Here is a 17,000-nt window from a genome sequence, read left to right as displayed (position 1 = left end):
AATTTTTTCAACCCGTTAATATTTACAAGCAAGTTGTGTGAAAAATCTTACCTACTGCGAAATTTCCAAGCATTTAAAAATTCTAAAAAAAGTATAATGAATTCTATGAATGAGTCACCAGAAAAAATGTGTTAGGTCTGTTCTACCACTATGAACTGAAAATAAGTTTAATGTTAGCCAATCAAGAAATTGTGTTCACTTAAAAAACAGTCATTATTACCTTTGTTTGGAAGAAGTTAGACTGGAGATTTTGTTAACACCGCTAACGGGCGCTATGAACATGTGATAAAAACAATAGATAGGGATGTATGGTTTTACGGTTTAAAAAGAAAATTAGGGCTTTCAAAACTTACAAACTAACCAAATTTACGAATTGGTGGTCGCTTTGTGCTCATTATAATATCTTCCAATAAAAATGCACATTTTTACTTTTTAAAGAAAAAAAATAAGCTGATTTTATGTTTGGTGAATAACATATGTTTTAGTAAAAGTAAAAAAAAAACGGTAGTAATATATTTACGGTTCACTAACTGCCGTTTTTCTGTTTCAAAAATAAGTTTTCTAGTAGGGTAAAGCCAATATGTGCGTAAATTATGAAATATGAACCCCAACTCGATTTCCATATTAGGTAGCTTGCAATATTTAGGAAATGAGATTATTAATTTTTATACGGGATTATTTTACTAAAATTGATTATTTAAAAAAAGCAGTATTCTCAAGTTAGCAAACGAAAACAAGAATTGGTTAATTTGTGATTTTTGTATATCATCTGCGTGGTTTGGACATTAATAGGTGTGAAACAATTTGGCAAATTTCAATACATTGAAAAACAATTATATCACATAACAATTCAGCTTGAATTTCGCGAATCCAATTTTTTAACATTTACTTGGCGAACACTGGCGATTAAAATCCACTACCTCACTCACTACAGACCATTCAAATATCCCGCAGCCGAGTCAGTACATCTTTCTTGACGCGTCGCCGCGTTGGGTTGATTGACAGGCGCGCGAGCGACGCGATTGGCCTGCCGCGCGTCGCCACGTTGGGTCCGCCAGTCTTGTCAGTCTGCCGTTCTTTGCTGTGTGGGCCTTTTCCTTTTCTGTTTTCACGAGCGAACGGCAGACTAAGCTAACATTAGCGGCTGACCGCATTTGCTTGCGCCGAGAGATTGCCGAAAGTGCTCGTAGGCTAGTCGTCGTAACGCCTGTTATGGGGCGGCCATTATCCGCCTTTTATGCCGCGCTGTAGTTTACTGACTGCGACCAACCATGACAGTCGATGTTATTTGCTGGGACTGGTTCAATGTGCGGCTGCTCTACGCTGTTTGATACCGCTTCTGTTTAGTCAGTGTACAGTTAATGCTGGAGTGTTATTCAGTTAGTCAGATTTAGTTTTACCGCCTTTGCGTTAAAAATAGCATTGGTACGAGCAATTTTAGCAGCAGCATGTACAACTTTTACAGTTTTGGTGAGGTTAACTGTTACGTCATAGTAGGCATTTGGCACCAACAATGGAAACATGATTGTCTTGTAAGGCGCCATTGTTTTTGGAGTATTGTTGTCTGTTTGAGGTTATGTGTTTTCAGTCGCGCATTTTGTAACACGAGGTGTTCTAATGTGTTAACAGGTTCTCTTATGTAAATACAATTCGGTCGTACCGCTGAAATGTACAGCAGCGGAAAAGGAACAAATTTATCGAAAAATACTTCAGTTGTAGTTGTTTAGTTACAATAGCATTACATTGATTAGTTCAGATAGTGTTCAAATCATGTTTTACCGGTTTCGCTTTTGCATTGTAGCATCCTAATTTCCTGTATGAATAGGGTTAACAAAGGTCCGTTAAAGTTAAACTACTGTAAATGTATCAGCCGCCAATGGGCTCTTCAATGGAGACCCGGCGCTCTGTTTTTATTGGCAGTATGGGTTTTCAGTATTCCTTATGGTCGCCAAGAAGTTTAGCGCAGACACTGCTAGCTTTCCTTTCAAGGGTTCTGAATGGCTCTTAAGACACTCGCGTCTGAATAGGAGCGAAGCTGGCCTGAAAGAAATTTCCTCTGCAGCCTGTTTTCGCTTGTGATGTCGCCTGAATAATGCGGCCTGTGATTTTAGTAGCGAGTCGGAAATCTTTTGTGTCGCTGCGCTAAGTATCTGGGATCCTTGAAAAGTTTGGGTCCGGTTCGAGCACATTGTTACCGTGATGTTGGCAGCCATGTCTACTTTTTTCAAGCGCAACGCTCTCAGAAAGCCGTTTGAAGTGTAAAGGGCTTAGTCAGGAAAGGTTCAGGCATTGAATGTTTTTTTTTCGGCAGTAAGTCACTTGATTCCATTGTAGTACATTTTCGTGCGGTTAAGCGTTTAAATCAGTGATTGTCAAACTTTTGAGCCTGTAAAATGATAAAAAATTAAAAACAAATTCGAAAATAAAACATTTTTTTACAAAACCAGATAACTATTATTTAACAAAAACCCTAATTACACGATACTGTTTTAAGTGCAATAATATTTTCACTAAGCCAATGGATAGTGTGATTTTAATTCTTGCGTTCTCATTAGTAATACAAATAAGTTATTTGTCAAAATTACATAAAGTTCTGCTACACACAGTTCTAAATCACTGGGTTAAAGTTAAAAGCAGTGTTATATACAAATCATTTTGAAATGACTTAATTCCCAGTCAAGTCTTTAGTAAAAAACTTGAGTCCAAGTCAAGTCGTTTGCAAAAAAATAAACAAGTTAAGCTCTAGTCTAAGTCATCAGTTGACCAAGTCAAGTCATTATTAGAGCAAGTCAACTCTAAGTGAAATCACTGATTAAAAATGAAACGATAAAGTATAAAAATTGGCATCCTTGTTCATAAAGATCAATAAATCAATTAAGAAATAACAGAAACGAAAAATATAGCTAGCAAACTGTTATACGTGCACTATGTGCAGCAATTGAGATAGAGTCAAGTGATTTCGGTCAAAATACTTCAGTCAAGTCAACTCATTTAAAAACAGTGACATATTAAGTGAACTTAAGTCAGAGTCATTGACTCAAGTTATTGACTCAAGTCATTACAACACTGGTTAAAAGGCTCGAACATCTGTAGTTTAAAACCGCAAACGGAAGTGGATTACAGGGCCTTGAACTTGTTGATTTGCGCTAAACTTTGCCGTTGTACGATTGTTGGCGGCAATTGTTCTGAATTAATCGTCGCCCAATGTCAATTCGGCCTCAATTGGGGCAACAATGCGATTGCATTGGGCGCAAATGAAGGAAATGACCCGCTGTTTTTCGCTCCAATATCACAACGAAATCGCCTTTGCGGGAAGCACTTGTTTGCCGAACACTACAGCACAACGCCTAACTGCCAAATATCTATTTCCAGGCTTAGGAAAGCAATAAAACTGCGGATTGGCGACTCTACTGGCCCTCAAGATATGAAAAGGCAATCGAATCGCGCCGCAATTTGAAGCAATACTTAACATACTAGCGACACGGAGTACCTGATTGATTCAGCACTTGTTGAAAGCTGTTCCGAACAACGTAACGGACATTGAGCGAAACACTTCCTGATTTCCTGGATTACACAGTTAGGAAAAGGATGTTTCCTAACAGACCACCGGTATGTATTCGCCGCCCTAGTTTTGGTTCATTACGAGTTTCGATGTTTAAACATAATCTTTACCAGTGGTTCTCAAACTTTTTTGTTTTAACTGGCGCGATTTTTTTGCTTGTTAAAAGTAATGAAAGAGACAATAAATTTTAAACAAGAAAAACTAAAAATCGTTGTTTAATAATTACTTTATTCACTACTTGTACAGTTTTATTACTATACAAATGCTGTCAACAGATTTAAAACTCAATCAAGAAATTTGAAAATAACTCGCGTTTGGACGTTTTTGAATAGTTTTGCTTCTATGAGGAGTGCGTGCCTAATTTTCCTACTTTAGAATCGTAACTCTACCTGTATTTACGTAAAAGGTGTCTGTGATTTCTTTAATGTGGTGCTATGTTTTTAAGTTTATACGAGATCATAGCTAGGGTTAACAGGTGGCAAAACGTGCACGAATGTTGCCCACTTAGAATCAGTGATGAAAGTAAGCCAGGACGCCATACCGGTAAAAATGTTTTTTACCAGGCCAATGTCTTTCCCCAAACCATTCCGCCATCTCCTAGAATGTATATAAACTTTGGTTTCTTCATTTTTGTGCATGTCATCGAACCATAACCTGGATTTCGTAAAATTACTTGTTTAAAATGTATCGCTATGGCGTAACTTTGTGACGTCATTTCTAAAAAAATCCATGTTCCGGTACGAAAAAAAATTCATCGTTTTGGTAAAAAAGCTATTCCTAAAACCCTTGAATAGGACACAAAACGTTAGTATAGGCAGAACCAGCGTCATTTCTTAAAAAAACGTCCTCAGTTTAGGCTTAACTCGCGTGACAACATACCCTTGACAAACAGAGTCACGTAAGCGAAATATACAGGGGCGCGACCCAATATGTAAGCTTCAGCCTTTGTGATCCAACATCGCCGACTGTCATCAGTTGTGTGCCCAGCAAATATGCTCTACCTTTGGTTGTTTTGCGCCCATTCGCCCTACCTGCCGTTTTAACAGATCAACCGACATTTACCAACTTTCTATTATTATCGTTGTTTAGGGATTTCCGATACTTTCGCGTTTTTTTTTTCCGATACCGATTTTTGCGCTGGAAGGACAAAAAGCCATTTACAATACTGTATGAACTTTGGATCATAATGGTTGGAGGTTGTAGTAAGACGTAATAAGAATATCAAAGCCCATACAGAAATAGGTTGTATTTGGAACGTTTCGAATAACTCTGAGAGTTAAAGAGTTATTCGAAACGTTCGAAATGATACCTACTTCTGTATGGGCTTTGATATTCTTATTACGTAATACTGTATGACGTCATTGTTTTGATCAAATAAGCATATTTTAAATCTAATTTTTTGTAGCTCAGGAATGCTAGCTTACCTTTGACGTTTTGTAAACAAAATACTGTTCAATAAAGAACACGTTGAGTTACATGAGAAACCATGGCGGATATGAACCAATCAATTTGCCATTTGATCCGATGTTAAGTCATACTTTATCAAAGTATAGGCTCTATTCAGACATAAAGTGAATTTGTGAAATTAGGATAAACACGACCACAAAACGAACAATTTGCCTAGTTTACATGGTATTTTTTGTGCTTTCGATGTTTATGTGCTGTCCATTTTTTTGGTGAATCTTAAGAGTAGCATTTGCGCACGTTAACTTGAACAATACAAGGTGTTTCATAGTTCTACTATAAATATATTATAGCAATAAATAGTTTCTCAACTGTTTTTAAGTGTTTTTATAACGTCTTGGCTTGTAAATTTTAGAGAACCATGTTTTTTTGAGCCGCTTCTTATTACTGTTGGACGTAGAATGAATACTAAAGCCCGTACAGAAGTTGCATTTTGTGAATATTACAAATAAATCTGAAGATAATGACTGGAGGTTGTAGTTAGACGTAGAATGAATATGAATATCATTGCCCATACAGAAGTAGGTAGCATTTTGTAAACGTTTTAAATGCATTTAAGATAATAGCTGGAGGTCGAGTTAGACGCAGAATGAATATTAAAGCCTTATTTTTTAACCAACTGTACCCTTAGGTCCTCATGTTTTAAACCTTTCGAACAAATCTCCATACATTTTCAACGACTGTGTATATCCTTACACACATACCACCCCACCCCCAGCGTCCAACAAGCCCCTGTTGACTCTGGCTTGTTGACATTGCGCTTCCCGGCTGTGCGCGGGTTAATGTTTGCCGAGTGGTGACACGAAACGTTAACAAACAGGCGCCGGAGCCCATTTCCATGCCACGCTCGACGACTAAGTCCTTCATATCAAGTGGCTTCCCATAAGTGGCGGCACTCCACAGCCGAGCACCTTTTTTCTTCTCCTCCTCATTTTTGCCCTTTGCTCCTTTCTCACTTCTCCGAGAGTGAGTCCGGAGGCCAACATGCTGGCGTGTCTTCATCATTTAAGGCGTTTCACTTTGAATACTTTTAAACACGTTTTTCCACCGGCTGTTTAGCCATAATGCAGCGTTATTGAGTTTGTTAGTCTAAACTAGTTTGTTTTTCTATGCTAGTTTGGTAATTTCACCGGTTTCTACATGACAAAGTTAATAAAACTATTTTGGTAAAGTCAGAAAAGTGCAAAACGCTGGCCAAACTTTCAACCTATCATTTCAGTCTAAAAATCACCGCTTAAAATGGTTTTAATCTGCCAAGCAAAAGTACAACGTCAACTCTTGATTCAAATCAGCCCTAATTTCAAGGCTATGATATCTAAATATCTATCATAGCCTAAAAAAAAATTTAAACGCTTAATAAGTCCAAATGCTGTTTTCCCAATTGAGCCTTGTAGTAACGATTACTACATAATAGTCACTGCTATTGTGTTATCTTAACGAAACTAGACTTGCACCATTTTACTGGGGAATAAAAATAAGTGATAAATCAAGGTTAAACAAACCATAAACCCCATACAATGGTATGCCAACTTGAAATAGCTTTTTAACGACGCCAGTGTATTACAGAATTTAGTGGGCCGTCGTGTTCAATCGAAGGCCGTGGTGTCGTTACACTCGCCGATTTTCGCTTGTGTGTGTTGTAAGTAGTCAGCAAACGCTCTTTGGGTGTTTGTCGGCGGTCAATAGGCTTTCGGTGCGCGGAAGAATTAGGAGGCGATAATAAGCCGATAGCACGGCTCTCGAAAAAGCCGGTTATAGTTTGCAGAGGCTGCCGCCCCAATTAAAAACACTCGTTGGCCGCGCTGCGGTAATTTTTAACTATAAGTATACACCAAGTCGCCAGGCAAACCAGTGCTTGAGTTTACCAGCTTGCTGTTTTTTTTTGGCGACTGCTTTTTTTGCTGAACACTTCCCTTCTTATTATAAATTATATGATAAGTTGAATTTGGACGTAGATAATTAGTTTATCATATACATTTTACATTTATATGTCACATATGCTATTAAACGGCCAAAGATATGATTTCAAACTGAGTGATGCCCTTAGTATCGGACGAGTACCGATACTACAACTTGGCATCGGTTATCGGCTCCGATCCAAAAAAATTTGACACCCCTAATGACCATGTACTTCTTTTTGTCATCTTGTTGGTTAAAGCTACAACAAATTGTAAATACAAAGCCTTGGGATTTCTTCTCAGGCTTATTAGGTTCACATAAAACGCCACCAAGATAATTTACAGCGAAATCTGTTGTAGTGCCAAGAGACGCAGAACATCGGAGTAAAATGCAAATATCCGGCTGCCGGTTGTCGATTAATTTTTAAAACGACGCAGTCACGTTTTGAAAGCAGCCAATATCGACAGTCGAAGCCTGATTGCTACAATCAATAACCACTTTCCCATCTCGCCAAATCACAAGAAATCAAGCTCTGTCGAGGCATGCGGTGCGGGGAATCGCAATCGATAAAGCTTAAAACTAACCGCATCATATTTCAACTTTACTTTGCGTTCCCTATTGACTTACATTGCTCTCTAAGTATCTCTATGGCCTAGGTTGTATGTAGGGTTGTCTGATAATATTGAATCGGAGCGTGGTGTATGGGTACTCGTCCGATACTAGGGTGGTTGGTATCCATGCCGATCGAATACCAATTGATTGGGAAAGTTTAGCTTTAATTTGCGTGTATAAGTTCGAAACTCACCGCAGATTCAATTAAATTCAAAGTTAAAAATAAACATCCACTCACACATTCGCTTTAGAATCTTCCACGTACACACCAAAATAGCGTGAGCAATTGTGCGTTACTGTCGCTATAGCCGGAATTGTTTAGAGACACCTGCACACCACAAGGACACACAGTAGGCTAACTTCCTTCCCTGTAGAGACCAGTAGGCGTCTATTGTGTTTCCTAGCCCGCTTACTCTGCAGTACTGTGTCTCCTTTACTCCGCAATCCGCATATATTTTCAAAACCCACATGCCGTGGCTTCAATGTGGAGTATTTGGCAAATTGACTGGTACCACTTAATAATACTTTAGCTGATTAACTTGACGAATTATAGCAAAATGACGGTGCTTCCATTTGAATTTGTGATTGATCGGTGTGGCTTTGCTCTATTAGTTCTGGCCTAATTTCAAAATTAAAAAACGTACCTATGCTTAACGTTTTTTTTTCTTACAACACTAGTTTTCAGTTATAACGGCGATTTCTACAGACCATTGACGATTTTTGCCTAAGACACTTTTACGTTCAAATTTTCATGATAATTTTTTTTAATTATTTAATAAGTAATTGTAGACTGAACTTGATTTACCTATAATGTTAATTTAAATGGGGTTTTAATTTTCAATATGGTTTTCGCGAACTCTTTTTTTAATAACTTGGGAGCTCTAGTATTAACCCGGCAACAATTTAAAAAGCCGAAGACATGAAGATGTCCAGGCCGTCCCGCTAACCTATGATTTTGTTTGCAGGGCCCAGGAACGGGTCAGCCCTACAAAAGCAGCATACTGGAGTTATTGGATCGTATTAAGGAGGAGTACAACTACCTGACTGCTCACACTCACAGGTAAAAATAAGTTCCGGTAGATTATTGTTTAAATATTTTGTTCTTTCTTTTTCTTCTTTTCTTTTTGCTTTCTTTTCTGCTTTTTTTCGTTGACCAAAACGGTAGAGTTTACTCAAGGAAGTCGTAATAACGAATATTTTGCGTAAAATATTAAGGTTTGGTGGCAACATAGCATAAGCGTTTTGACGTTTTTTTACTGGATTACGTGCAATTCTGTTAGATTCCATAAACTTATCATCGTTTATATTTTACTTTATTTGTAAACGTTTTAAATCAATTAAACTTTTTTATTTTAATACCGAGTTTCTCTTATGTTGGGGTTCAAGATCGTTAAAATTTTCGTTTAAAATGATGTGCCTTTTTTGAATTTTTCAATATCTTTAAGGAGGGTGGTTTTAAACTGACATACCACGACAGGTTTATAAGCTTTATAAGGCTGATAGCAAGACGCAAAAATCACGCAAAACCTTGAAGGCAGGAGTCATTTTCGCGACCGCGTGCATATTTCAAGAATCGGTAAAGAGCTACAGTTGTTTGTACAGCTGCAAAACCATCCCAGTCCGCCCTAGCACTTACCTACATCAGCACAGGGGTATGGCGCGCAATAGCGTGGCAAACAACAGCTTTGGCCTTGAACCAAGTTGGCAGACCTATTAGGTGCGTGTAATGGTAGCGGGCCAAAATTTAAAGCACAAACTGCGGTTTAAGGGTTCGTTAAAAGGTGCGCGTAATCAAAAGGCGGTCAAGCGTGGACATCAACTTGGCAACTGCGGCGCGCGCAGGTTGCCAGGTAACCAGTTAGTTGCCAGGTAACCAGTTACCAATTCAAGTTGGTCGTAAGAAAAATCACTGACGTTCTAAACAACTAGATACGAATGAACGGTTAACGCAGTGGTGTCCGACCTTTTATTGCTAACGGCATCCCAAAGAAATGCTAAATAACTACAGCACCCCTACTAGAAGATTTTTTAAGCTGCTTACTCATTTATATACTGTCACTACTTAAACTGGGGTCCATAGGCCCCTTGGTGGTATTGTGGACAAGTTTCATTGTTCCATGAAGGCATTGGCGCAAATTCAGCAAAAGGACGAAGCGTCAATATGCAAATTACAGCTGCAATGTTCGTGCGTGAGGATTATCACACGGAATGCTATTCATAATCTAGTATCCTCACAAAAGCTCGCATTTCGTGCAAGTTCGCAACAGTGCTGCATCTGTGTGCGCAAAATGCGCAACCTCCCAACGTGTTATTCACCAAAATCACCAAATCGAGAGCATTAATCACGCTTCGACAGTTTTCCGCTGCTTAAGCCTGTTTACCGAAGGCACGATTTTCGCCATGAGCTGTTGGTAAAACTTTGGCCGCTGAAAGACGCACGTCCTGTTGTGCGATCGCGCCTCATTGGGCCTGTTTACTAGAACATTTCAAGTATTTTCCCAACCTCCTGTTTTAACACGTTTTACTACCTTTTAAGCATATTAGCTTACCTTGAAAAAGAGACCCTGTTTGATTTTTTTCAGCCGGTAGTACCTTTTTGGTTTACTGGTTTGTATGCTCAGTTGAACTTGTAAGCTTTATACCCTAAGGTTCAACTGGATTCCATATTTGTTGTTGTTTATCCTCAAATTGAGCTGCATTCTTGGCAACAACTAAACAGTGAACTTAATTTGATAAAAAATGCCTTGAATTAAGTGCACTTAAATCACTGTTTTCAAAATGACTTGACTTGACTTAAGTCTTTGGACAAATGACTTGACTTGGACTTAAGTCTTTTTGACAAATAACTTGAATTAGACTTAGGTCATTGAGTCAAATAACTTGGTTTGAAATTAAATGTTTTTATTTTACATGTTATTATTATAAAGTCGAGCTATTCATCTCAATTGTTGCCCGTAAAACGATCAGACTGCTACGTGTGTTTTTGTTATTTTTTAATTGAATTATTGCTCATATCGGACAAGTTTATAAATTTTAATGTTTATTGTATCATTTTTATATTAGTGATTTGATTAAGAGTTGACTTGCTCTAATAATGACTTTACTTGTTATGGTTTGAAAAGTTTTCACTTGGCCCTAATTTATTTCACAAATAACTTGACTGGGGCTTAAGTAACTTCAAAACGAGTTGTTTACAACACTCTAAATAAAGCTAACGGCGGTTAACACGGGTTACCATTACCACCCAACGGCCCAAACGACCGAACCGTCGCGTCCCGTGTTGCGTTTGCAATCAGAGGAACTGAAAAGGTCTGATGTTTGCGTGGATCACAAACCTTTTACCTTACAACAAGCAAACCCGGGCGACTTTTGACGCTGCCCGGGTCCTATGTATAGGCGGGTCGCGTTTCAATATTTACCCCGGGATTTGGGGATTTGGAATTTTTCGATTTGAGTGGCTCTTGCACCCAATTGCCCCATCATTCCACGAGTAGTCTCCTAATGACAAAGGACACCTGCTGTGTATAACCCATTGAAAAGAGGGAATTTTGTGCTACCAAGGACCACGAGTTTTGTACTGTTGTTTATGCGCTACACTTTAATTAGGAAATTACAGTGTACGAAATATTTATTTTTATTTTCTTATTTTATATTAGAAAGGTTATAATTATTTTTTTTATTTCATTAAATAATTGTAGTTTTCTATATGACAAACAGTATTCTGGCAAATATTTTACTGCCATCTTGTACAACTTTGGTACTGCTGTTAATGTTGGTGACCTATTAAATGTATAATACGGATGCTAAAGCTCCGTTAAAAACTAAAACAAATGCTGCATTACATTTGTGAACACATGTGCATATTGCTACTGAGTTCATTGATGTAAGAACTTAGAAGTCGCACTTCCTAACCAACAATATCGACTTTGTAGCATTATTATAATACTGTGTACTCCCGTAGGAGTAACTATCTCAATCGGTTTGTTGATTGTTGAACGAATATTTATTCATCATTCGGGATTTAGGAGTACATATAATGAAATCAACATTGTATAATAACGCAGCCACCACACTAAAATCTGGTTTTAAACAGCGGTGAAATTTACACAATTCTCATCGTATCGATAAAATGGTTTTCTACAGGAGCGCGTGGTTGTTTTAAAACAAGATCATTCTTACCTGTTCGGCGCACATGCAAAATCATTCCGGCCTACTTTGGCCACTGTTCTTTAAGTGAAACGAAAATAACGTAAACCGATATACAAAATAATATTGGTGTTAGCGTTTGGGTTTTAGTGGTGTTTGTCTAGCATTCGATTAAATTTTCCGATTTTTGCACTATTCCAAGGATATTTTTGGAAATCCATTTGAATTATTTTATTAGCCGGGTAAATAACCTCATGAAGTGCCTGTAGGTTTTTAATCTATTGGACCCGGTCGCTCCTTTACGTTGCACCCGTTAATGATTATATATCAGGATCGCGCGGGTCACAAACGCATTCGCAATCCTTGCTAAATGCACAAGTGGGTCATATATTGTAAGATATGCGAATTTTATGCGAAGCTTTGCTGCTGCGTCGTTGTAAGTGTATTTGTCTTGGGTTGGTAATTCAAGGTTTTTGGGAGATTTCTAAATTCGGATTCCCACGAAAGTTAAGAAACTAAATAGTTAACAAATGCTGCAGCATTTTTATGGTATTACAGGAGTTCAGCACACAGCTTTTAGTATGGTTTAACCAGGATTTTCAGAATTTTTAGGCTGCAAACTCTTAATTTCCCTAAAATTATCGCCACCTACGTTTTACAGCGATAAACAAAATGATTTTTGGTTGTTCTGCACACATTTTCGATTTTTTACATTGACAACATTTCGATATTTCTAGAGAGGCAAGTGGGTCATTAAAAATCTGTGGTGGGTCACTTTGTGACCCGCGGGTCAGTCGTTCGCCATCCCTGTTATATATCGATGTGAACTACTTTGTTGTCCGCGTGAATAGCCTCTTCCAACAAAACATCAGCTGTACGTGCTTACAATTGGTCATCTTAAACGTGTCTCTGTTATTTTTCAGCTTGAAGATGGAATGCGAAAAGCTGGCCACCGAGAAAACCGAAATGCAGCGTCAATACGTCATGGTAAGTGCGTCACGCAATTACGTCACAACGTCGTGTTAAATGCGATCGTTAGCGCTCGACCTGGGGCAACCTCAAATGCAGGTCAAACCGTACAGCAGTTCAAAAGTGCAGCAGTGACGGGTGATTTAACACGGCTGCTGTTTAAGAGGAGCGTGCTCGTTTAATTGCTGCGCGTTCCACCAATTTAATGCCATTTAGACAATCTGTGAAGCATGATAGTTCACAAGGTCGACGATACATTGCCAAATGAAGCGCACATGCCCTCTTCGATTTACGTATAGACTCCGTATAGCGTTCGTTGATTGCGACACAGCTGTTATAAATAGGATTGCGACGGGTGTCGTATCAAGTTCAACCGACTAGTGTTTTTATTATGCGATCCTTGTCAAGGCACTTGGCATAAGCTGTGGTTCTTAACACGTCGTAACTTCCCTAAGTTTTACAATTTAATGCGTGTACTTTTGACACATATGCGAAATGCTATCATTGGGTCAAAAATTAGTAGATTTCATAATGTTTAAATAACTTTACAATGTTGTTTCAATTGCAAATCACTATGCCTTGCTATAGTGTTCTTTATTCATGATTCTTAATTATAAAAATGCCGTCAAGACAAATAAACCAGTTTTATAAAAAAAATTCCAAATGAAATCATATTTTTTTTAATCCATATTTCCGAAAGACTCAAGTCAAGTCAAGTTATTTTACCCGTAAGACTTAAACAAAGTCTTAAAAACAGTAACTGAGAAGTGCACTTGAGTCAAAACATTGACTTAAGTCATTACAACACTGGTAGAGTTGCAGCAGTTCTTGTGTTCACTCATTTTTTTCAACACACAGGGGATTTTCCCAATCAATTCAAAAGGCTATTCAAAATGGGCGCGCTTTTCTTTACGAATCACCATTATCATTGAGCAGGGCGTCGAAAAATTCCCACTAGCAACGCCCCTTAGTATACCAATCATCGAGCATAAGCCAGTGGCGTCCTAGCTGGCGGTTGCGGGACCGAAGCGATATTGATGTATGACTTCCTTCCTGATTCGGCCCACGATTGTCTCTTTCCCTCCCTGTTCGTCTTAGCAGGGTCCCTATGCATCTATTTAACACAGTGGTGCTTCTTAGCCATTTGGGGCTTGCTAGGCCCTTTCCTACTTGGTTACATTTACTTTTGCACCCTTTGCTACTGATTGGTATCAAGGCAATTGCAATGATTGGATAATGTAATTGTAAGTTGTAGAACTTAAATTAATGCATTAAATGCAGTGTTTTAACAGTGTTTACAGTACAATTGCAATTATTCGCATTACTTAAAGCTTTTAGGTTCAATATTTTTAAACAACTTTTATTTTGAAAGTATTACTTTGTGATAGACAGGTATATGTTATCACTATAATACCTACATAACTTTTCATATATGTTTTAAGTTGGCAAACAACCTCTTTAACATACTTGGACTGAGTAGCCTTTACGGTAGAACCCCTACAAAATTACTTGGAGCATTAAGGCTTTTCTGTTCCACATTTTCAGCCAATTTGGGACCTGAAAAAAAACGCGCTGTTCGTGATTTCGTCATAAATCACCCGTTTGCGTAAAAAATGTTCTTCTGCAACATCAAAACGCTTTTGTGTCAACATTTTTGCCCATCAATTTCTCACTTACACCAAGCGTCATTGCACTGGGAGCCTGGGAATCAATGCAAGCCCGTTGTGGTTACAATTACACGCTGCGGTAGTCTCGACTGTGCAGCCAATCAGTGACACTGCCTGCTGTTTGCAAGGATTCCCAAAACGGCTGTTCGTTAAAAATCCTTGCGGCTATACCGTTGTGTGAAACGCACGATGTTCGAAAAGCGACCTTGTGTTTATTTTTTTACTTGTAAAGCTCATGTAGGTGTGTCCGGTGTATTACAAGAATGCCTTTAAACCAGTTGTTCTCACCCAAATTTAGGCCTGGTTGATTTTATTCATTTCTTGGAAAATAAAAAAGTGACCTTTGCTTAAGAAACTCGAATAAACATTTTGTTTTACATTCAAATTTTCAAGTTTGTACAATTGGAAGGTTATTGCAAGTGTATTGCATGTACGCGATTAAAAAACAAAGAAATGTAAATTCAAGCAAACCAATTAAGTAACCAAAAACATTAACATGCAGGTTAATTATATACTTTTCGGCCAATTTCAAGCTAAAACTATGAACACAAATCTCAGGGTATTTTTTTCAATTTGTTTTCGCTTCACACTTTTACAGCCTTAGCGCGTTGGAAGCATTCTGCTGTAATCATACCACAGCAGCCAGTTCGGGGACTTTATTGATTAAATTGATTTCGTCTCGCATGACTTGGATTACTTGGCGGGTCGCTAATTGATTATCCGGCGAAAACCCCGGCCGAATTCCAAGTTAGTATTCGGTCGTTGAGCAGACGTAATTAAGAAATCGCCGCTCATCAACATCGCGCGCCAAACTCTTCTCTTAGAGAAATCGTTTTTTTAGCGTTTACAGCAGGGGTGGGCAACTTACGGCCCGCGGGCCAGATCCGGCCCGCCAACGCAAATTATCCGGCCCGCGAACTATTTTACAAACTGGGCACGGAGCGATATCTCATATTTTCTAGCTATTTCATCTACGAAAAAGCAAATATTTTTTTGCGCTTTGCGTTAATCTTGTTCCTCCATCGAGTGTAAATTGCAAAACACCCCAGTTTTATCCCTGATTAACTGACGTTGCGGTGACAATAAGATGCGTAAAGTATACACAGCTAACATATAACGGCCCGCGGAGACCTTTTTTAGTTTGGTTTTGGCCCGCGACTGGAAAAAGTTGCCCACCCCTGGTTTACAGTCATGTATTGAAGCAGTAATTGGGTCGAATATTCCGTAGTTCTTTACTTAAAATGATAGGATCATGTTTGTTGTTAAGAGACAAATTTGCGACAAGTTTAAATACGACGACTGAAACGTTGGTTATCCCGTATTTCGGCTTTTTTAATTCCTTTTTATAGAAACCTTGATCAGCTTAGTGCATCAAATACGACGTAACATCACGTATATTTGTATTGAGACACATTTCTACAAGTTTACAAAAGCCAACTTAAACGTTAATTTATCTCGTGTGTCGGCTTTTTCGATTACTTTAAATAGAAAACCTTGATTAGCTTATTGAATCAAATTAGACGTACCAGCACGTATATTTGTATATAGACACATTTCTACAAGTGTAAAAAAGCCACTTAAACGTTAATTTATCTCGTGTGTTGGCTTTTTGGACTCATTTAAATAGAAAACTTAATCAGCTTAGTGAATTAAATTAGACGTGACGCTGTATCACTCTTAACTTCAACGAGTTTCGCGTAAAAAGACGTCGTGATCCCGCTTTCCAAAAGGAGAAAGGCGATTAGCGACTTTAATTTACCTTCTAGGCGACGCGTAACGAAATAGCCCAACCGCACGGCCAATACACTTGACAGAAAATTGAACTCTTGGCAGCTGGGTCATTTTTTCGGGATAACGAGCGACTATTTCGGGACACGGCGCTTAATAGCTTCGTGCGCGCCGCGAACCAGTCGTTTCCAATGAACGTGACTGCAGAAGAAAGGCGCTGGCCCATTGAGCAGCAACACAAACCGCCAAAAGAGCTCATACAAGGCGCGTCGTCAAAGGAAATCGGGAAGTCATAGCTCGGTTGCTTAGCGGTAATTCAATAGGCTTGTTGAGTGCTGCGCATTACGCCGTGTAACGCCGGCCATTGGCGCTTGCCTACCGACAGCTGGCAGTGACTGGCACGCTTGCCAAGTGGTTTGCTGGCTTTGCATGCGCGAGACCAATTGGAACTGACCCACCTTTTCTGCGTTGGCCTTTTAATAAAGAGGATCGAGTCCCGAGTGTGACGTGCGCACGCAAAGCACCAAATTTTGAAACTGATACGGCCGCAAACTGTAATTTGTAAAGGTGTAATAGCAAATGGTGGATATTTTCCATAGTGTATTATGGGCGGACGAGTTATTTGATTATCACGATTAACGAACTATATGACACCCCTATGTTTTGATTGCTGAATAGACTACATAAAAATACCCGAGTCCCGAGCCCGACGTGCGCATGTGAAGTACTAAAAGGCCGCAAACTGTAAATTGTAACGGCGGAATAGCGCATGGTGAACATTTTTTAACCATGTATTGTGTGTGGGTGGGTTGTATGACACCCCTTTGAGTAGAATTGCAAATATTCACCTTACTTTAGTTGCGTAAATGGGAGAAATACAGGGCTGTAAAGTCGAAGCCGGACGCACATTTTTGCTGGCGTAGAACCCGGGTTATTTTTAACCGACTGCGCAG

At 38.8% G+C, this 17,000-nt stretch overlaps 1 protein-coding gene across 1 annotated transcript in view; it reads left to right on the top strand.

The window, feature by feature from the left end:
• Positions 1 to 3,398: 3,398 nt before the first annotated feature.
• LOC146170347 (transducin-like enhancer protein 3) overlaps positions 3,399 to 17,000 on the top strand; it is a 66,158-nt gene continuing 52,556 nt past the window's right edge. Inside the window, exons 1-3 of the mRNA XM_083389213.1 lie at positions 3,399 to 3,609; positions 8,503 to 8,597; positions 12,607 to 12,670. Of these exons, the coding sequence (XP_083245339.1) occupies positions 3,589 to 3,609; positions 8,503 to 8,597; positions 12,607 to 12,670 (180 nt within the window). The 5' untranslated portion in view covers positions 3,399 to 3,588. The remainder of the gene's footprint in view (positions 3,610 to 8,502; positions 8,598 to 12,606; positions 12,671 to 17,000) is intronic.

The sequence above is a fragment of the Ascidiella aspersa genome, chromosome 1 (assembly GCF_963924565.1).
Source record: "Ascidiella aspersa chromosome 1, kaAscAspe10.2, whole genome shotgun sequence".
NCBI lineage: Eukaryota > Metazoa > Chordata > Ascidiacea > Phlebobranchia > Ascidiidae > Ascidiella > Ascidiella aspersa.
Note: the sequence above shows the minus strand (reverse complement) of the source record. Positions and strands in the feature narration are given on the sequence as shown.